Source organism: Eutrema salsugineum, unplaced genomic scaffold (assembly GCF_000478725.1).
Source record: "Eutrema salsugineum unplaced genomic scaffold, Eutsalg1_0 scaffold_1, whole genome shotgun sequence".
NCBI lineage: Eukaryota > Viridiplantae > Streptophyta > Magnoliopsida > Brassicales > Brassicaceae > Eutrema > Eutrema salsugineum.
In genome coordinates this window covers 7,941,926-7,964,008 of record NW_006256909.1, presented here as the reverse complement: position 1 = coordinate 7,964,008, position 22,083 = coordinate 7,941,926, and the positions used below count along the sequence as shown (strand labels likewise).

At 36.4% G+C, this 22,083-nt stretch overlaps 3 protein-coding genes across 4 annotated transcripts; 2 read left to right on the top strand and 1 right to left on the bottom strand.

Moving 5' to 3' along the window:
* Window positions 1-4,358: 4,358 nt before the first annotated feature.
* LOC18028536 (RNA polymerase II C-terminal domain phosphatase-like 1) lies at window positions 4,359-10,431 on the top strand. Of its 2 annotated transcripts, XM_006413686.2 has the most exons (17): window positions 4,359-4,525; window positions 4,642-5,125; window positions 5,408-5,884; window positions 5,982-6,192; window positions 6,276-6,433; window positions 6,712-6,779; window positions 6,891-6,996; window positions 7,150-7,233; window positions 7,373-7,975; window positions 8,054-8,248; window positions 8,322-8,375; window positions 8,535-8,631; window positions 9,002-9,219; window positions 9,311-9,397; window positions 9,596-9,661; window positions 9,736-9,803; window positions 9,895-10,431. In XM_006413686.2, exons 2-17 carry the CDS (start codon window positions 4,814-4,816, stop codon window positions 9,980-9,982), a joined length of 2,892 nt encoding a protein of 963 aa, XP_006413749.1. In that variant the 5' UTR covers window positions 4,359-4,525; window positions 4,642-4,813; the 3' UTR covers window positions 9,983-10,431. The 2 variants fall into 2 exon arrangements, with proteins under 2 accessions (XP_006413749.1, XP_006413748.1); XM_006413685.2 differs by having other exon boundaries at window positions 4,359-5,125; window positions 9,035-9,219.
* Window positions 10,432-10,492: 61 nt separating this feature from the next.
* Window positions 10,493-12,915, bottom strand: LOC18028535 (protein NRT1/ PTR FAMILY 7.2). The gene is made up of 4 exons (XM_006413684.2): window positions 12,579-12,915; window positions 12,263-12,480; window positions 11,618-12,171; window positions 10,493-11,525 (listed from the first exon to the last, which is right to left on the bottom strand). The coding sequence occupies exons 1-4, from the start codon at window positions 12,694-12,696 to the stop codon at window positions 10,664-10,666; spliced, it is 1,752 nt and encodes a 583-aa protein (XP_006413747.1). The 5' UTR covers window positions 12,697-12,915; the 3' UTR covers window positions 10,493-10,663.
* Window positions 12,916-20,337: 7,422 nt separating this feature from the next.
* On the top strand, window positions 20,338-22,083 carry LOC112081892. The gene is made up of 4 exons (XM_024148751.1): window positions 20,338-20,618; window positions 20,710-20,836; window positions 20,952-21,190; window positions 21,786-22,083. Exons 1-4 carry the CDS (start codon window positions 20,338-20,340, stop codon window positions 22,081-22,083), a joined length of 945 nt encoding a protein of 314 aa, XP_024004519.1.

Below are 22,083 nucleotides of genomic sequence, written 5' to 3'. Positions count from 1 at the left end.
AGGGATAACCGAGGATTATATATCAACGGAGTCAGGCTGAATTTATAATTCGGTTAACTGATAAGGCGGTTCCGGTTCATGGCTGGTCGATTTCATCTTGTTTGCGCCTGAGTAGCTTCTAGTAATTGACGAAGCCTTTAAATCAAACGAGTGGGCCGGCCCATTTTAAATTTTAAATTTAAGGGTAGTGTAAATCTATTCTATTTATTACTAAAAACACAAACTTCACCAATTACATAGTGATACTGATATGTAGCAGAGCAAAAAAAAAATAGTTTACATGAAAATCAGTTAAAACAGAGCAGTTAATTTTTTTTTCCAAATTATAACTGTTTCAACATTTCCAGCCACGTTCTTCACCTTCTTCTCTTACCGTTTCATCAACTTTTTGGAATCACTCCAAACAAATTTAAATGAACATTGGAATCATATATCTTTTAAAATCAGATTTTTTTCTACAAGGCAAAACCGCTGATTCTTTCTCTCTCCTGTAATTTTGATTTTTGATATCCAATGTTGACATCATATCTTTTTTTCTGAAAACAGAAGCATCTTCGATTTGAGTATGGCTGGGAAGTTTTTGAAGTTGCATCCGAAAAGAGATCAATATTGTATACAGATGATTCAAAAAAAGATTAAGCAAAACTTATGGCAGGTCTTTCGGAAATTTATGGGTAGCAATGAGTTCACATGAAAGTTGTTTAGCAAATGATAAAGTGATAATGTTTAAATATCAGCATTTATACAAGTTTGATTTTGATTTTTTTTTTTTTGATTTTTGTATTTGTGTTTTGCAGACATATCGTTGTTCCTCTATATGCACGTGACGAACCCCTTCTCGAACGGAAGTACTTCATTCGTCCATAAGTGAAGGACATGCTCATGGGTTATCTCCATAGAACTTCTCAAAGATTTTTTTGAGAAAATGTTTATGTTACTAGAATAATTACAATCAATACCAAAATATCTTACTGTTTTTTGGTCAAAAAATACTTTACTGTTATTAATTTAAAATACATTACATTTTTTGTAAGAATCTTATTTTGTCAAAGGTCAGAGTCAAAATTTGCATTAACTAAATTTCCATCTTCATGCTCCAATACACATTATATAAGCATCCAAAGAACCATGTAAACTTTATCAAAACGTATTTACAAACTCTAAACGAGAAACTTAACTCTCATATTCCAAACTTTCAGGCAAGAGACATGGCGGCATTAAAGACACCAATCTTCATCACTTTCGTCTTTTATCTCTCATATGTTAGCTCTTACTTATATATATACTTCTCTTTATATATTCAAATTTCTTAAATCGATTTAGTAAACCAACTAAATTGTGTTTGCTATTGATTAACAGACATATTATTGTTAGTAAACATCTATGGGATTAAGGCGTTCGGAGGTATAAACCCACCATGCTCGACACCAGAATTCTGTGAGTCATGGTGTTTCAGAGAAACAGGCCAGAGAGGACTAGGAGAATGTAGGCTAGGAGAGTGTTATTGCGAGAGGCCAGAGTGCAAGACGGACAAAGATTGTGATCTTATATGCCCTGAACAATTTAATCATTGTATTAATGGAAAATGCGTGTGTTCAACTAATTAATCGATTTCAAAAAAGAAAATAATAATACACTTGTTCTTCCTACTGAATCCCCGATTATATGCAATTCTTAACTTCATCACGCTACTTACCAACATAAATTAACAATATTAGTAAATCAAAATTGTTATTTTTCCCCATTTGATTATTGAAATTTTTTTTTAAGCAATTTCATAGTTGCGACTATGCATGTTTAAATATATTTCAACTACAAAGTGATATATACATATATATATATATATATATGCTAGTAAAGTGTAGGAGAATGTAGGTTAGGAAAGTGCTATTGCGAGAGGGGCGAGTGTAAAACAGACAAATATATATATATATATATATATCTTCTTATACACATTAAAAGTTGAAGCTAAATGCTTCTGAGGGTGTTCACATAAGATTTTTAAAGACAGTTTTAAAATCTTCATTACCAATGAGTACATTACATATTGATCGTAGATTTGCGGTATTGAATATTCATTGCAGTCAAACAATTATAATATAAATTAGAAACTAGTATATTTATTCATTTTTTTGTTGGTAATAACTAATAAAAGTAATTGAAATTAAATTTAATTCAAATAAGTGCTTATTATGAAAAAAGTATATTTACATACTTTAAAATACATGAATTTTGAAAAAATTATCTTAACTACACACTCATTTGTAGTCAACTAAATAATAATTTATCCGAACAAATACTTTTTGTCTACCTAACAAGCCCAAAAATGAAACTTTATTACCAATGAGTATCTATAAACTTAATTAATTATCAATAAATAAAAATTTGTTACTTATATAAGTTTAAGTTATTTGATCTTAAGGCTTTTCACGTAGAATTTTAAATAACTAATTATTATGATTTATATTCATCTATTTTTTTTTTCACATATATAAAACATATTTTCACATAATCTCAAGTAATATATTATGACAAATAATCAAAAAATTATATTTTGTATATTCGACTTGGAATTGTAATAAATTGATGTATAACTTCTTTATTTTGGGTTGTTCAATTTTGTTATTTCATTTTTCTAAATTTGTATGTATTAAATTGTATCAGTTTTGTCTATTCAATTATAATTAGAAGAAGTAATAATGAATATGATGAAAGTGAATATAATCATACAAAAATCATTAAAAAAATAAATATGATATATTCATTGAAAAACAGATATAACAAGAATAAAAATGAACATGATGAAACAAAATTTAGAAGAGATAACGTATAATCATTGAAAATTTATTTAAATGTTTAAACCACCAATTGATAAAAATATATTTAATTCATAAACTTTGTGTGATTTTATTTATTTTATATTCAACTATTATTTTGGTTTCAAATTTAAAATTGTTATTAATCTCAAAGCAAACATTTTATTTATTAGTTTATTTTTTCAATTATATATCAAATTAAAAGTTTGTATCGGTTAAAGAAGAGACGGAAAAAATTAAAATTTAAAATTTATTGTTTTTATTGTTTTTAAAGAACATACATAAATAGAATAAAAGTGAAAATAATAAAAAATTATCTGCATGATATAAAGAAGTGAATGTATAATATTTTATCATCATGTTAATAATATGTTTAAAAAATAGTATTTGATTAATTTGTTAAATTTTTAGTTTGTTTTGGTATATTAACGTATAAGTGTTTGATCAAATAATATATTTTAAAAATATGATATATTCTATATAGATTCAAAACAAAACTGTTGAAACCTCACAATTTATATAAAACTTATTAGATTAACACCATAACATTTTTAATATATTATTAAAATACTAATATATAAAATTTATATCTTAATAAATATAGTTAATTGCATATAATTTTATCAACAAAATATCCACGCGTAACGTGTACTCAAAATCTAGTAAATTAGGTATAAGATAAACAAGTTTGTTGCTGGTTAAATGCTTGGTGTAAAATTAAAATAAAACATAATTTGAATTTTTGCTGATTTAATAAGTTTAGAAAAAATTCTTTTTGCAAATTGTGCTATTTAGAAACAGATTTAATAGTATAGATAAATTCAAGAAATATATTTAGTAAGACATATTTTACTACATAAAATATTTGGTAACAGGTTTAAACATATAAATATTTTAGAGAAATATTTTTTTGATAAAACATGTTTGGCAACAAAAAATACATGTGTTTTAATAGTACAGACACATAAACAACACATAATAAATTACTTTTTAAAAGAGTTTTAGCTAAATTTTATGATAGAATTGTATAACAGATACTTAACGGTTATTTAAAAAAGTTGTTTATTATTTTAAAAACTTTATATATAGGAACTTTAAGAAAAATTAAGGTGTATAGACTGTAAAATAAACTATACCAAAACATTATTTTGATGAAGAAGTATTTCACATATCCTTTTCACCAAAACAACCTAATTAGTAATGCATTTGTGAAAACACACATAGTAATATATTTTTTGTTAACCTTTGAATAAATTGTACTTGTTCATTTAAAAAACCAAAAAAGAATAGGTGAAATATTAATTTCCGCTGGTATCTGAATTTTTAAGTACATAATTCAACAAGTACGGTAAGAGTCGAGAACCAGAATTTGACGGGTTGGAGTTTGATACGAAAACTATTTAAGGATTTATTAATTATAAAAATAGTATATATTAAAAATAATAAAAACAAATGGTTGAAAAAACAATGAAGGGGACCTTCGTGTTTCCCTTTAAAACCCAGTGACGAGGGTTATTGCGTATTCACAATCTTGACTCTTTGGTTATCTCTGGATCTAGGGTTTCTCTCGCAATATCGTCCGCTTCTGATTTTAGAACGAAAAAAAAAACCCCAAATATCTAATATCACCCAATAAACTTTTTTCCTATCAACAACAGATTCATCGGAGAAGAAGAAGAATTAGAGTTATTTTCTCTTTGGATTCATCGGTATTACAGATCTACATTCAAAGGGAACAAAATCTAAAAAAACAAACACTAAATTTCCATCCTTTTCTTTATCCATCCATCAAATCGACTCTTTTTTTTTCTTGATTTTTGCTAAGATAAACTCGGATCCAATTCAAAAACTTGTGTGGACTGGTCATCAATCAATCAATCAAGCCAAGGGACAACGAAAAAAAGTAAAGATTTTGTTGAACGAATTTGAGATGAGACAAAAGACATCCATTGATCTGTAAACTTTCTGATTAAGAAGGAAGAAGGAGAAGTCAAGTTATGTACAATAGTAATAGAGTAGAAGTGTACCATGAAGATGGGAGAGTTGGAGAATTGGAGATTTACCCTCCAACTGAATCACAGCAGCAGCAAGAAGACGATGTTACCAAGCAGAGGAAGAAGAAAGTAATGGAGCAAGTGAAGATGGGAATCAGAATTAGCCATTTTTCTCAACCCAGCGAGAGATGTCCTCCTCTTGCAGTACTCACTACAGTTTCATCTTGTGGCCTTTGTTTCAAATTGGAAGCTTCGGCTTCTCCTGCTCAGGAGCCACTCAGTCTCTTCTACTCGTCCTGCCTCAGGGACAACAAGGTATACTAAACCTTATGGAACCTTTTAAGCCCTACCCTGACATAGATTTCAAGAACTAAACTAATGAAAACTTGGATTTTCGGTCATCACTTAACTTCCTTATTATCAGAGTTGCATCAAGTTTGAGGCTTTGGATTCCAAGATAGTGTAGTGGAGGTTAAATCTTGTGTGGTTTAATGTCGGAATACATAATTGACTGAATTAGCTTAACGGGATTGGATATGAGCTATGTGACAGATGATTCTCATATTTGTAACTTTTTAACCTTTTTGGTTCTTGCAGACAGCAGTGATGCTCCTGGGTGACGAAGAGCTCCATTTGGTTGCCATGTATTCGGAAAATATCAAGAATGACCGTCCTTGTTTCTGGGGATTTAGTGTTGCTCCTGGAATATACGATTCCTGTCTGGTCATGCTGAACCTTAGATGTCTGGGTATTGTCTTTGATCTTGATGAGACCCTCGTAGTGGCAAATACCATGCGCTCATTTGAGGATAGGATTGAGGTGTTGCAGCGGAGAATAAACAACGAGGTGGACCCTCAACGCATTGCCGTTATGGGGGCTGAGATGAAGCGTTATCAAGATGACAAAAATCTATTGAAGCAATATGTTGAAAGTGACCAGGTTATTGAAAACGGGGAGGTGATTAAGGTTCAATCTGAAATTGTACCTGCCTTGTCTGACAACCATCAGCCTCTTGTTCGCCCCCTGATAAGGTTGCAAGAAAAGAATATTATCCTGACTCGCATTAATCCGATGGTATGCAACTCTTGAAGTTAGTATATGTACCTTTCTTGAGCACTTAGATTGTTCTTGATTCTTGTGGTTGAAACTCAATTCCTATCTTTGCACACAGATTCGTGATACAAGTGTTCTTGTGAGGTTGAGGCCTTCATGGGAGGAACTTCGAAGCTATTTGACCGCAAAAGGGCGCAAGCGTTTTGAAGTATATGTTTGCACGATGGCTGAAAGAGATTACGCCTTAGAGATGTGGAGGCTCCTTGATCCAGAAGGGAATTTGATCAACGTAAACGACTTGCTGACTCGCATTGTTTGTGTGAAACCTGGTACACTTTTTAATCATTAACTTATACCTGCTTATTATTCATCAAGGTATCATTTCTTACAAGCTTGTAATTAAACACCACAGGTTTAAAAAAATCACTGTTCAATGTGTTTCTCGATGCAACCTGCCATCCAAAGATGGCACTGGTAATTGATGATCGACTGAAAGTTTGGGATGAGAAGGATCAGCCGAGGGTGCATGTGGTTCCTGCATTTGCTCCCTATTATTCTCCTCAGGCTGAAGTAAGTATAATTTTTACTTTGGTTGAAATCTGTCATGAAAATTGCAGAAGCATGTGAATCTGATCTGATATTTGTATACAAAGAATCCACATTGTATAGAAGGAAACAAATCCAAGCCTTATAAGACCTAAGCGCATCCTAAGCTGTAGGGTAGCTCTTGTGGTGAGTTCTACACAAGGGTCTTTGTGGGCTTGGTTTGGGCCTAATACGTATAGAAGCCATAGTCTTGAATCCTTTAAATGAATGGGGTTACTTATAGCTCATTTCCTTTTCTGTAGGCTGCTGCAACACCGGTGCTATGTGTTGCCAGAAATGTTGCTTGTGGTGTCAGAGGTGGATTTTTCAGGTAAGATGTAAAATTTGATTATAGACGTTCATTTTCAGTGACATCTCTACTAGATCAAGGGCTTCCCTAGTACATTCTGACGGTGAAATGGTATTCTGAACTTTGTAACAGGGATTTCGATGATAGTCTGCTACAAAGGATTGCTGAAATATCTTATGAGAATGATGTTGAGGATATTCCCTCTCCGCCTGATGTCAGCCATTACTTGGTCTCCGAGGTTAGTTGTGATTCTTGTTAATGATATCGAGCAGATAATTTTTTTATTCTCTTGCAAGCATTCTGGGAGCGTTGTCATTTCTACGCTACAATATAAAATTTACTACTCTTCAAACTGCTTCCCAGTAGCTCATTCTCATTTCAATATACATAGGATGAAACATCGGGTTTAAATGGGAACAAAGATCCACTTACTTTTGATGGGATGGCTGATGCTGAAGTGGAGAGAAGACTAAAGGTAATTACACTTTTAGGCTCGATTGTTACAAAGTTACTGTGGTGATCCATTAAGGATGACAACTCCAGTAAACTTGTCTTCTGGTTTAACTTTTTCTGCCCAATGATGAGGGTTAAATACGTTTTTCTCTTCTATTCAGGAGGCAATTTCTGCATCTTCAGTTGTCCTTCCGGCAGCAAATATAGACCCAAGGATAAGTGCTCCCGTTCAGTACCCCATGGCTTCTGCTTCTTCTGTTTCAGTTCCAATACCAGTACCAGTACCAGTCGTGCAACAAGCACCACAGCCGTCAGCTATGGCCTTTCCAAGTATTCAGTTTCAACAACCGACACCAATAGCTAAACACATGCTTCCTTCAGAACCAAGCTTGCAGAGTTCTCCTGCTAGAGAGGAAGGTGAGGTACCTGAATCAGAGTTAGATCCAGATACTAGGAGGAGGCTCCTCATATTGCAGCACGGACAAGATACTAGAGATCCTGCTCCAAGTGAACCTCCGTTTCCTCAGAGACCTCCAGTTCAAGCTCCACCACCACATGTGCAGCCAAGAAATGGTTGGTTTCCTGTTGAGGAGGAGATGGATCAAGCTCCACTTCGTCGAACAGTCTCCAAAGAATATCCGTTGGATTCTGAAATGATACATATGGAAAAGAACAGGCCTCGACATCCATCCTTTTTTTCTAAGATTGATAACTCAACTCAATCTGACAGGATGCTTCATGAAAATCGCAGGCCGCCAAAGGAGGTACTACTAATTTTATTGACCAATGATTTGGAATCGTCAACTTTTTCGGTCTTTGTGCTCACCGTCATATACTTGCAGTCGCTCCGGAGAGATGAACAGTTACGGTCAAACAACAATCTTCCAGGCTCTCATTCGTTTTTTGGGGAGGAGGCATCTTGGAATCAATCTTCTTCTAGGAACAGTGATGTTGACTTCATATCTGGACGAAATGTCCAAGCAGCAGAGAATCCAGCTGAAGTTCTACATGATATTGCTGTCAAATGTGGAACTAAGGTGTGTGAATGTCATCATGATTACCATTAATTCCATTTACGAGTAAATTTTTATATATTCCATGACATTGTAGGTGGAGTACAAGCCGGGTTTGGTTGCTAGTACAGATTTGCGGTTCTCTGTTGAGGTTATTATAGCTTTCAAACTCTGTTTGCACTTACCAACCTTTCGCTCTTGGATATTATATGCTCTGAGTAATTTGGTAGAATTTATGATGCTGTGCCACATCTTTGAGACCATCTCTGATTGTGTCAACTATCCTCTTAATCTACGTTGTTCTTTGCAGACTTGGCTTTCTGGTGAAAAAATTGGAGAAGGGATTGGCAAATCGAGACGAGAAGCCCTGCATAAGGCTGCTGAAGTTTCTATCCAGAACTTAGCTGGTAAGACGTTCTGACTCATGATTTACTCGCGTTTTAAGCTTTCTCTGAAGATATACTTTTTGAGATATTGTTTGAACTTCCCGTTGGTTTTCTCATAAATGGGTTTATATCAATGAGTATGGTAACTGCCACCACAGATGGCTGTGTGTCGGTATGTTATGTTATCACATCAACAGATGGTGTTTGAACTTAAATGTAACTGTGGCTGTGGGTCCCTTCCCCTTATAAGGGTGAGACCTATCTTGGATCTGTGGGCAGTTGGCTTAGAAATTGGATGGATTCATTCACATTGTCTTTAGGATAAGGCTTTATCTGTGTATTTGTTTTTCTTTGTTTCCAGTTTCTTGAGTTTCTTACTCCTTTTCTGCAGATGTTTATCTGTCCCGTGTAAATGGTGACCCAGGTCCAAGCCATAGAGATGCTAGCCCCTTCAGCAATGGAAATATGGTTATGGGAAATGCAAATACGCTTGATAATCAGCCATTTGCCAGAGATGAAACAGCGATGCCAATTCCATCTAGACCTACAGATCCGAGACTAGAAGGCTCTCTGAGGCACACCGGCTCCATTACTGCGCTCAGGGAATTGGTATGTATCTCCGTTATCTTGATACTGTTGCTTGCTCACATCCTCATAGCATTTTTCTCATCTTTGATAACTGTCTGTAACCAAATTCCAGTGTGCATCGGAGGGTTTTGAGATGGCTTTTCAATCTCAGCGTCCACTTCCATCTGACATGGTCCACAGAGATGAATTACATGCTCAGGTTCGCACTCATGGAGATTATAACACAGAAGTGTTAAATTTGTTGAAATGATAGATAGGAAATTTTCATTCAATTCTGGACAGCAGTTATTAAAAGAGAAAGAATCATTAGATGTTCTTAACGGCCATCATTCTATTCCAATTGGTTTGCAGTATCTGAAGTGCAGACCCTCTTGATTCCCGTTGTACTGTGTTTCAGGTTGAAATAGATGGCCGTGTTCTAGGGGAAGGAGTTGGATCGACATGGGACGAAGCTAGAATGCAGGTAACTTTACTAAATCCTTGCCTCGGGTTTATTCTGATCACATGGTTCCCTTTGTCTGATGTTCTTACCTTTAGGCTGCTGAGAGAGCACTGTGTAGTGTGAGATCAATGCTTCCATTGCATAGAAGACAAGAATCTCCACGGTTTGTCCTTTTTCATCTTTGATTATCGAAATAGATTTGTAATAGGTGATACATAATTTAGAACCGGTTTTTTTTTCGTGTTGATGATTAGATCGTTCGCTGGGATGCCAAACAAGCGTCTAAAGCCAGACTTTCAACGGTCGATGCAAAGGATGCCATCTTCAGGAAGATACTCTTAACGAAAATGATTTGAAGGACAAAACTCAATGCACATCAATTCCATTGTCTCTTGCTAAAAACAGCTACCAAGACAAATTCTTTGACAAGTTCCCTTCTTCGACAAACGATGAACCAGAGAGAGATAGAGGAAGAGATTCTGCTCTCGTCTCTTTAACTGTAACATGTGTGGCAAATCAAGATTTTCGTATAATCTGTGAAACTCTGAGTCGAAGCAACAGCTCCAGGGACACCGAGTACCAGACAGACCATGAAGGCCTAAGCATGCACGTTTGGCTTCTTCTCAGGCTGTAAGTTAGTCGGTAGAAATCAGTAAAGTTGGTTTAAATAGTTTCCGCAAAGCTTTTTTCTGCAGTTTTATCATTAACAATCCCTGGTTTCACTCAGACAATAAGATCTTGATTTTATAATGTAATTTTTCCTGTTCTATATTAACTGTTTAGGCTTGCCTGATTCAAAGTCTTATCACATTACTAGCCAACCTATTATATGAGAAAAAGTTACAATAACTGTGAATGGAACCATCAACTGTCTTTATTCAGTAACATTAACAAAACTTTGCACAAGAATAGCCTTAAATAACAACCACAAGACCAGTTTATACGACAGGACAAGCTCAGCTTTGGACATTTTACTGTCCAGAGCTTCACGGCGTAAAAACGCAAAAACTCTTTGGCGCTGACTCAGACTTCCTCTTCAGCAATGGACTCGGAGAAACTTGCTTCAGACTTGATATACTTATACCATTTTGCACAGACCAGGTAAACCACAAAATCAGCTGCGGTTAGACCAGCTAAAAGGAAGTAGAATCTGTCTAAGTGTCCTTTGTTGAGATTCCCAGGGATCCAGCCAGGCAACTCATCTCTTGCAGAGATCTTCATGACAATGGAAACAAGCAAACTGCTTACATAGTTCCCAAGCGATATCGAAGCCATACATAGCGCGCTTGCAAAGCTCTTTAACCCGGTTGGAGCTTGGCTGTTGAAGAACTCGAGTTGACCAACGTACATGAACACTTCTGATGCACCTATCATCATGTACTGAGGCACTTGCCAGAATATGCTCAATGAGCTCGAGTTTGAAACCGAACTCTTGTGTTTCAGTCTGTATATCTCTACGATTCCCGCTGATATCATCGCCATTATTGCAATCACGAGCCCAATCCCCATTCTTTGAAGTTCAGTGAGACCTTTGTTTGGCTCTGTTTTGTTAAGTCTTGCAAAGAGCGGGTCGAGAAACCGCCTGTAAGCAAAGATGAAGAAGGCAACGCTGAGAATGTCGAAACTCGACATGCTGGAAGCTGGAATCCGGAAGCTTTTGATGTTTGTTTTCATGGCTGCGCCTTGCTCGACGAACAATGAAGCCATTTGAGTGAAAACCACTGAGTAGAGAATGGTGCAGAGCCAAATTGGTAAGAGTCTCAAAACACATTTCACTTCTTCAACTTGAGTCACTGAGCAGAGCCTCCATGGATCGTAAGTAGATCCGGTCTCCACCTTCACGGCCTCGTCATCAGGCGTAACAATCGCAGCTCTATCCAAGAATCTGCATCAGACAAACAAACAAAAAAAGAGTTAGAAGGTGATCTTGAAGATAACATCAGAGATTTCAAGAAAATCTTTAGAGCAATTATCTACCTGAAACCTTTGGTATGAAGAATCTTCTTATCTCCAGTTCGTTGAGTCTCGGAATCATAAAGATTCATGTCCTCATAGTCCACATCAATCTTGGCTTTTCTAGTTGCAGCAACCAAGACTTGGCAGAATCTAGACCAAGGACTCTCTCTAGGCGTGAAATGTCTGTACTTTGGCGTCCCAGCCAAGAAAAGTACTAAACCTGCAAAAGCAGAGCCAGCAGAGGCCCAAAACCCTAGCGGCCATTTGCCTTGATCCTCAAAGTAACCCAAGACGGTGTTGGAGAAGAGCGATCCCAGATTCAGAGCTAAGTAAAAGTAACTGAAAAACGCCATTTTTGAGTGTCCTTCAACAGAGTCATCTGCATCAAACTGATCAGCTCCAAAAGTAGCTATGTTTGGCTGATAGCCACCATACCCTAACGCGATCAGATACACCGATAGATAGAAAAGAACCGTCTTGACCGTCGAGTGAGGCTTACACGAAATTTCTTCAATACCACAACCACTTGGGTCGAGTAAGAAAGCACCAGTACACAAAGATAACATCACCAATCCCTATATAACCCATAAAAAAAATGTTAACTTTTGGCTCAAGACACAAACTTTAAAATAAAACAGAGTATAGTGTTGTTGAAATGGGACTTACGGCAACGAAACTTGCTTGAAAGATTGCACAAGTCTTGTAACGTCCCCAATAAGAGTCACTGAGGAAAGCACCAAGCAAAGAGAAGATATAAACAGTTCCTGTCCATTTACTGACATTATTTGCAGCTTCTGCATTGTCTTGTCCCATCACTCTCGTTAGAAACAGAACCAAATTCACTCCTACACCGAAGAAGGCAAGCGTCGCTAGCCCTTGATTCACTATATTTATCAAAAAAAAAACCAAAATTTCTTTAGAATCTCAAACACAACACTTAAATACCAAGAACAGTGTATTTTGAGTATCTATAGAATTTTACCTAGAATGAGAATAGCAGTGAGCCATTTGCCGGTTTTGGCCCGGATTGCTGGATTTCCGTGACGATCAACGCTTCCGTCTTGAGTGTAAACCTCAAACTGTCTTACTTTTTGATCCATCGACTCGGTTTCGTGTCCGGATATTCAAAAAGATTCCTTATCTTGATCCTAAAGATTTGGATGATTTGAGTTGCAAAGAGAGTTCGGTTAAGGAGTAGAGACCAAGTTGGAGAAGAAAGGAGCAAACTTTGAATCAAAGAGGAGGCGAAAATAACGAATGAGAGACAAGATTCGAGGAAAGTGAAGAAGAGAAAAGGAAGTGATGTTTATTTGAGTTTTTTTAGTTGCGATAAAAGTGTGAAGGAGAGAGGTATTATTTATAGAGAGAGAGCTCCGAAATTGAGTCAGAAGAGATCCTTTCTTTGACGTCTCTTTCTTTTCTTTCTTTGGTTTTTTTTATTTAACAATTCTTGAAAAAAAGATTAAAACGGGCTGCCAAAATATATCTGTTCAGTGGATTTTCTCAACAGAATTTTAAATGTAATATACAGTTATAAATAAAGTTATTAATAAAGTATGTATTTTTAACTGGTAATAGGAAATTGCTATGATAAAAATTTATCAAATCTTACTTGAGAATTATTTAATTTATTTAAATAAAAATCGAAATCAGCACTAATATATACCAATGGTAAACCAGTATAGTATAGGAAATTTTAATAAACTTTCCATTACTACAAATATTTATCCTAAAAAATATCTTATATTATATAAAAAAAAGGAAAACACCTGGTTAAAGGTTAGCCAAGCTAATGTGTGCCCAGTTACACCTGGAAGGCTGCTGAAAGAGACCGAAAAAACTAAAAACGTGAGGAAAAATTAAGTAAAAATGTGTAACAAGAACTAAATTTTAAATTTTAAATTAAAAAAAAACAAACAAAACAAGTGGAGAGAAAGTGAAAGTAAGTTTGTTCCCCATTAAAACCGGATTTGGTGTCTCTATCAAGCACGCAACGCTCGTGCGAGCTGTCTTTGATTGCGACCTTTCTTACTCCTAAGTCCTAACTTATACACTTTTTAACCTTCCTTAATTGGTCATTCTTAATCCAACTTTAAGCCCTAATCTAGGTCCAACCTTTGAGACGTTTTAGCATTTCCTTTTTGTTGTGTTAGATCTTTTTTGTGTCTCACATATCTCTAAAGAAATATCTTTTATTTATATATATATAAATAGATAAACATAAACGTGTATAATAGTAACCAAAAGTTTGATATCAATTCGGTGATTTGTTGATACTTGATATATAAAATAATATGAAATACATCCAAATCTAATTTTGTAGTTTACGAAAATCTTATCTAAGTGTAAAAAAATAAGAGATGATTCTTCTTCAGTCTACCAATAAAAAAAGGATCTGAGCATATAACTCTATTACATTTTGTGCCAATTGATCGTACTTAACTTATCACGTGATGTCGTGATCGATCTAGGCTAATAGGCTAAGACATTGCAATGGGTAAAAAAGATTACCCGTAGAAAAAAACTATGTTTCAATAATATCCCAAACCAAAACTCTGTTCTCAACCAGCAGACGATACGTTTTACTAAATTGATCACTAAAAAGCTATCACACGTCTTGGTTATAAACAAATTTACAAGTAAATATTAAATATAGAACAATAGAAGTTTAGAAAAGACGTACCGTGATTTAGAGTTTCATGGATTGGTCGTTGAAGTGTCGATATCGGTTGATTAAAATCTACTTTGCCCACAAAAACTTACTTAAGCAATAAGTTCTTTATATGTGCACAATTCCAATACCTTCTTTTGATAGGACTTATCAAGAGTTATTATAAATTCCTAATTCCAAAAGGATTTGGAGTTTTTCTCTTCTTTTTTTGACCAGTTTATTGAATATGCTAATTAGGTTTTTTTTTTTTAATTTCAACCTCTGCGTTTGATTGAACTTCTCTCTGTCGCTAGACTTTTCTAAGAAGACTATTTACTCGCTTGCTTAGTTAGTTCATTTTTTTTTTTTTTTAAAAAGAGATCTCTTTAGTGATGTGATATACTAATGTGGGTAATCTTGTATTTTTAGCTTTAAACCGGACTAATCGAATTACGTAAATCATCACATTGGACGAAAGCAAAGATTGTCATCTGCTGGACGAAAGTTTTTGGACTATAAGATTAGCATGTAGCGGTCAAGATAAATGTTTTTTTAATGTTTTTACAAAAAAAAAAAAGAGAAAGATATCTGAATTAAAAACTAATGGTAAACCTACTAAACCAGAGATTTGCAAATTTTGCGACGGACCAAACTGGTCTCATCTGACCCGGTAAAAAAATATATGTTTAAGATATCAGTCAAGTTGACACTATACACTATAAGAATGAGGGACTTTTCCGTCGAATTATTTACGACGATTTTAGTCGTCGTAAATTTACGACGACATTACGTCGTATTTACGACGATCAAAAATTTCGTCGTAAATTCGACGTAAAAAATGACCCTCGTAAAATTGTCGTAATGTTACGACGATATTACGACGAATGAAGAACGAATTTTATTTCGTCGTAATATTGTCGTAATATTTACATCGATAATACGACTAATTGTCCTCTATCTTGTAGTTGACGTAAAATCAATGTAAATGTGATGTAAATTTTATTTCGACGTAAATTTGATGTAAATATGCAATGGTAATATGTTGGTAACCAAACAAAAAATTCTATATATACCCTTTCTTCTCTCATTATTCCATCAACCCAAAAAACATATAAAGACACAAATTTTTTGAGTCTTTGAATGTTTAAGTAAAATTTTTAGTAGTTGAAATTTATATCAAATTTCAAAAACAAAAAGTCAAATATTTGTTTTTGAAATGTCTATATACGATCTACGAAAGTGGATGTATACGCCCAAAAATGGTGATGGGTCGTTGACTGAAGACTTCAAAAACGGATTGGAAATATTCATGTACCAAACCGGCCTTATGCAAACTGTAATTGAAAGCGGCAAAATATATTGTCCTTGTGTGAAATGCAAAAATAGGAAACATATTCCTATTGACACTGTCTGGCAGCATTTATTGAATAGAGGGTTCATGCCCCAATACTTTATTTGGTATCAGCATGGAGAGGAATATGGTCAAAGTAGTGGTCAGATGGCTGCACGGAGTAGTAGTAATCATCAAGAACATGTGGATTTTGAAGCGTCCAATGATTATCAAAGTAGTCAAGTTCAGGGTGAAGATCATGATAAGATGCATGAAATGGTTACTGATGCATTTCATGAAACACATGCTGATACTGTTGAGGAGCCCAATGCAGATGCGAAACGCTTTTATGATATGTTAAACGCAGCAAAACAGCCTCTGTACGAGGGATGTAGGGAAGGTTTATCAAAATTATCATTGGCAGCTCGGATGATGACAATAAAAACTGATCACAATCTATCTGAAGTATGCATGAACGATTGGGCAGATCTTATTAAAGAGTATTTGCCAGATGATAATTTGGCTGCTGAAACGTATTATGAAATTCAGAAGCTGGTTTTTAGTCTTGGATTGCCTTCTGAGATGATTGATGTTTGTGTTGATAATTGTATGCTTTTTTGGAGAGATGATGAGAAGCTTGAAGAATGTCGTTTCTGCCAAAAGCCAAGATATAGACCGCAAATTGCTCGGCGTAAGAAGATTCCTTACCAACGAATGTGGTATCTTCCTATCACTGATAGGTTAAAAAGACTATATCAATCTGAACAGACAGCTGCGTCGATGAGATGGCATGTGGAACATTCACAAACAGATGGCAAAATGACTCACCCGTCTGACGGGAAATCTTGGAAACATTTTAACACCGTACATCCAGACTTTGATAGGTCTAAGCGAAATGTTTATCTTGGTCTTTGCACTGACGGGTTTAGTCCATTTGGTATGTCTGGTAGGCAATATTCATTATGGCCTGTGATTCTTACGCCATATAACCTTCTTCCAGATATGTGCATGCAAAGAGAGTTTTTGTTTCTAAGTATATTAGTCCCTGGTCCAAATCACCCGAAGCGGGCCCTTGATGTGTTTTTGCAACCACTCATACATGAGTTAAACCAGTTGTGGCATGTTGGAGTACGAACATATGACTGTTCGAGTGGTAAAACTTTTACGATGCGAGCGGTGCTTATGTGGACAATAAGCGATTTCCCGACATACAGAATGCTATCAGGTTGGACAACGCATGGGAGGTTATCATGTCCTTATTGTCTTCATAGGACTGATGCATTTCAGCTTAAACATGATAGGAAAACCTGTTGGTTTGATTGCCACCGTCGGTTTTTACCACCAAACCATCAATATAGAAGAAATAGGCGTTTGTTTATAAAGAACAAATTGGTTCGTCTCCCTCCACCAGTGTACCTAACTGGAGTAGAGCTTGAAGCGCAAATAGATCATTGGGGTGGACTTGAAACGGTCCCCCTTGGAGGAAATTGGCACACTCCTGCGAATATGCCTGAAAGATATGGGGTTCATCACAATTGGCACAAGAAAAGTATATTTTGGGATCTGCCTTACTGGAAAGATTATTTGCTTATTGAGAAGAATTTTGATGTTATGCACATTGAGAAGAATTTTTTCGATAACATCATGCATACTGTTTTGAACGTCCAAGGAAGAACCAAATACATCATTAAATCACCGATGGACTTACCCGATATATGTAACAGAATTGAGTTGCATATGGTGAGTAATGGGAAAGCACCTGTTCCTGTATTTCGGTTGGGTGCTGAACAAAAAACAGCATTGTTTAATTGGGTATCATCAGCCGTGAAATTTCCTGATGGATATGTATCTAATCTGGCTAAATCTGTGGATAAAGGACAAAAGTTTTCAGGGATGAAAAGTCATGATTGTCATGTGTTTATGCAACGGTTACTTCCTTTTGCGTTTGCTGAACTCCTACCGGGACATGTCCATGAGGCACTAGGAGGCATTAGAGCTTTCTTTCGTGATCTAAGTACAAGGACATTATCAGAAGATGTAGTTGCACAACTGTCTACAAATATTCCAATATTGTTGTGCAATTTTGAGAAAATATTCCCACCTGCTTTCTTCGATGTTATGGAACATTTACCTATACACCTCCCTCATGAAGCAGAGTTGGGAGGACCTGTTCAGTTTAGGTGGATGTATCCGTTTGAACGATTTATGAAGCATTTAAAGGGTAAGGCCAAAAACTTAGCAAAAGTTGAAGGGTCTATCGTGGCGGGAAGTTTGACAGAAGAAACTTCTCATTTCACGTCTTATTATTTTGCTCCGAAGGTTCGTACATGCAAACGGGCTCCAAGACGTTACGATGATGCGGGTGTAGGACAAAGTTATGCAGTAAAAGGTGTGCCTGATATATTCTCACCAATTGGACGTCTAAGTGGGAAACTAAAAGAAACTTGTTGGTCAAACGAACAGGACTACCACAGCGCACATACATATATACTTCTGAATTGCGAGGAATTGGTACCTTACGAGAGGTACATATATACAAATAAGCATGCATGATTATATTTTGATTGCATAGACGAAATGTCCTTAACAATGTTTTCAAATTTCAGCACTTTCGTCAGTCAAGTCCGAGAATGCATTGACGGTGTTTCAGAAGATGAAATTAACAAGCGGAAAGAACAACATTATGCATTGTGGTTAAAAGGTCAAGTCGAGCATGATGACATGATATATGCAGTATGGTTTCATGAGTGGCTCCTAGGTCCTATTTCGAAGATAACTACTGCAGCTATGTATTTTACACGTGGCTATGTTTTTCATACTTATAGTCATGACACTCAACGGGCAACTACAAACTATGGAGTTTGTGTACGAGGTGAAGTAGACTTTTATGGGATCATCAAAGAGATAATTGAAGTGGAATACCCCGGATTAGTAAGACTGAAAACTGTTCTTTTCAAATGTGATTGGTTTGATCCTACGGTAGGTCGTGGAGTGCGTATTAACAAATTCGGAGTGGTAGATGTAAACGCATCTCGGCGATACAATAAGTTCGAGCCTTTTATACTTGCATCTCAGGCAGAACAAGTCATCTTTGTTCCATATCCTCGAGTTCGGAGTACGGGAATTTCATGGCTGGCGGTTGTCAAAGTTGCTCCAAGGGGTATAATTGATGGTGTAAATCTCCCGCCAATGCAACAAGATGATTGTGTCGACATTACATAACCTGATGTTGAAGAAAATGTTCTTTTAATTGATCCACGTAATCGAGAAGTTGAAGATCTACATGGGGACGAAACAGAAGAAGGTGCTGACGAATTTCAAACAAGCAGTGATGATGACGATGATGATGAGGAGAACGAGGAAAATGTTGAAGACTAATTAAGTATGATGTTGGCATTTATATAATTGCATGCTTTTAACGTTTAAATGTAACATTTGTCAAATTTGATAAATTTGTTTAAATTTAAATGTTTAAAAAATGAAAGACAATTAATGAAAATAAAATTTGCTTAAGTGTTGACTTGGACATATGTTGACTATTACGACGAATTTACGACGATTATTTATAAATCGTCGTAAATTCGTCGTAAAATGTAAACCATAAACCCTATAGGGTTTAGCTTTCCCAACTCACAGAATGGTTTTTGGGTGCATTTTTCTGAGTAAACTAATGTATTATATAAGGTTTTGTAGTATAAGTTTAAAGAACTTGTAGATATGTGGTTTATGTTACGACGAATCACACCCATTCGTCGTAAATTCGTCGTAAAATACCATCGAGTTTACGACGAAATGTAACCCATAAATCTTATAATCAATCTTTTCTGGGGTTCGGGAGGGATTTAGATGAAGATAATGATATGGCTTACCATCTCATAAGGTAAAACAACTTTCTAAACAAAAAAAAAATTTCAAAATTTGACATATATGTGTTTATCAAGTAATCTTAAGGTGTTATATATATTTAGAGAAGATGTAAGCATTTAACTTAGATCAAACCAAATTCTTCATTATGTTATGTAAACATGCTAGAAACTTATACAGACCACATTTAGCATGTATAGGCATGCTTGTATGTGCTTATGGGTGTTTCAATTTTTGCAATTCATCATTTTTGTACATACCATCGTAAAATCGTCGTAATATTACGACGATTTTACGACGATATGTAAATACATAGCCGTTATAATTTTTATGATTTATAAGGATTTGTCGTAAATTCGTCGTAATTTTACGATGATTTTACGACGAATAACCCTGATCGTCGTAAATTCGTCGCAAAGTCCAGATACAGCCACGTGTGTGTGTCTTATTCGCTTTGTTGTACGGTTGCAGCTTTACGACGGATTTACGACGATTTCGTCGTAAATTCGTCGTAATGTTTACGTCGGATTTACGACGAATAAAAATTTTATATATATGGAAGCACCCCTTCCTCATTTCGTCGCTCATTCAACTTCTTCTTCTCCCTGCTTCCTCCTCACTTCGTTGCTTCCCTGCAAACCCAAAAAATCAGGTAATTTTTTTTTTACTTAAAATCTAATTTTTATTTTTAATTAGTTTAGAAATACAAACGGTTTAGGTCGGAAATTAGTTTAGGCTCGGAATTTGTTAGATTTAGGATCGGAATTTGTTAGATTAAGGATTTAGGGTGTTTGTTAGATTTAGGATCATAATTTAAAATTAATTTGTAATTTCAAAAATAAAAAATTTCCGGTTTTGCAGACGATGACTCGACGGAGGACGCACTACATCAACTTTATGGCGGACGGACACTCTTCTCGGGCGTCTGCCTCGGGAAACACCGGGACCGATGTCCCTTCATCTTCCGGAGCCTCCCAGGTTCGGAATACCGTAGCGGAGCAGTCTCCACCACCGCCTCCACCACCACCTCCACCACCACCTCCACCGTCGGCTCCCGAACCGGTGGCCCACCCTTCTCATCCGTATGCCCAGTTTACGGTTGAGGACTTACTAGCCCTACCAAGACGGGGGGCTTTACGACGTCTGGTTCCCGGAAAAGCGGAACCAGGCTCTTATTGGTAAGTAAATTTTTTTGTTTTTTATATTGTTTTAAATTAATGCTTTAATTTTCTTAAATATTAATGTAACGTTTTTTTTTTGGTTTCATAGGTTTGACTTGGATAATTGTGTCGGTCGGAGCGTTTCCGACACAATTAAGAGTCATTTCGTTGAGCCGCACTACAACTGGAGCAAGGTGTCGCAAAAGACGTTCGACACCTGGTACAAGTGCTTCGCGGTAATATTTTTTAAATCTTATTTATATCATTTTAAATTATTTTAAATTTAATTAATCTTACTTTTATATTGTTTATATAATTTTTTGTTTTCTTTTGCAGCAACGGTGGAACTAGGACATCGGGATCAATGAGACGGTCCGCGAAGCTTTCCGGCTGAAGGCGCAGAAACGCCTAGTCAACACCGTTTCCGATTGGAAGCGGAAGTGGGAGACCTATGGAGACGACGCAAAGCCGAGCTCCATGTCCACTTTCTGTTGGAACGGGTTGAAGGCGTATTGGCTGGACCCGCATGCCCAAACCACTGCGGCTAAGTGTTCGGCCGTCAGAAACCGGGTCGGTCCTAACGGTCAGAAGTTAGTGACCCCGCACACTTCTGGCCAAATATCTTTTGCGGGAAGACGTCTCATGATGGTAAGTAATTAAATATAAATTATTTCATTATTATTTCATTTTTAATTATTGTTATAATTTATTAAATATTTTTGACTAATGTTTATTAATTGGTAGGCCGAGGAAAACGGAGGAGAACTACCTCCAATGACGAAGCTATTCGAGACCACTCACCGGAAGAGGGACGGGAGCTTTGTCGACGCTCGGTCAGAGGAGATCTACAATGCCGCTATGCAGCGGATCGCCGAGCGGGAGACCCAGGCCACACCTGACGGTACTATCCAAGTACCGTTGACCGTCGCTGAGCAAGACCAGATTTTCGAGGAGGTATGATCTATTTCAATTTTTTTTTAAATTTATTATATTTATTACTTAATAAATAATTAACGTTTTTATTTTCCATTTGTAGGTTGCTCCGAAGAAGAAGGGCCGAACCTTAGGGATGGGCTCTATTAGAGACTGTCATGCCGCCTCGGCTTCCGGATTTCGCACGCAGGAGGATCCGAGTCATCTTCGCCAGGAGCTTGCTACGGCCAATGCTGAGATCACCACTCTCAGGCATGAGCAAGTGGCCCAAAAGCAGGAGCTCACCGAGATGCACGGTCTCTTCGACATCATTGCGGAAGCGGTTCCGCAGTTGGCCACCGCAATCCGAGCGAGGCAACAGCGAACACGAGGAGTCTTTGAGACCGGTGGTACTTCCGGTACTGGACCATCGGACCAGCAGACGCAGGGTCAGTCTTCGGCTCCGGTAGTGCAGACGGGAAACAACGGTCCAGCAGCGACGGACGGCCAAGACGGAGAGCTTCCTCGTGACGTCGATCTCAACCTCGACGATTACGAAATCACATTGTAG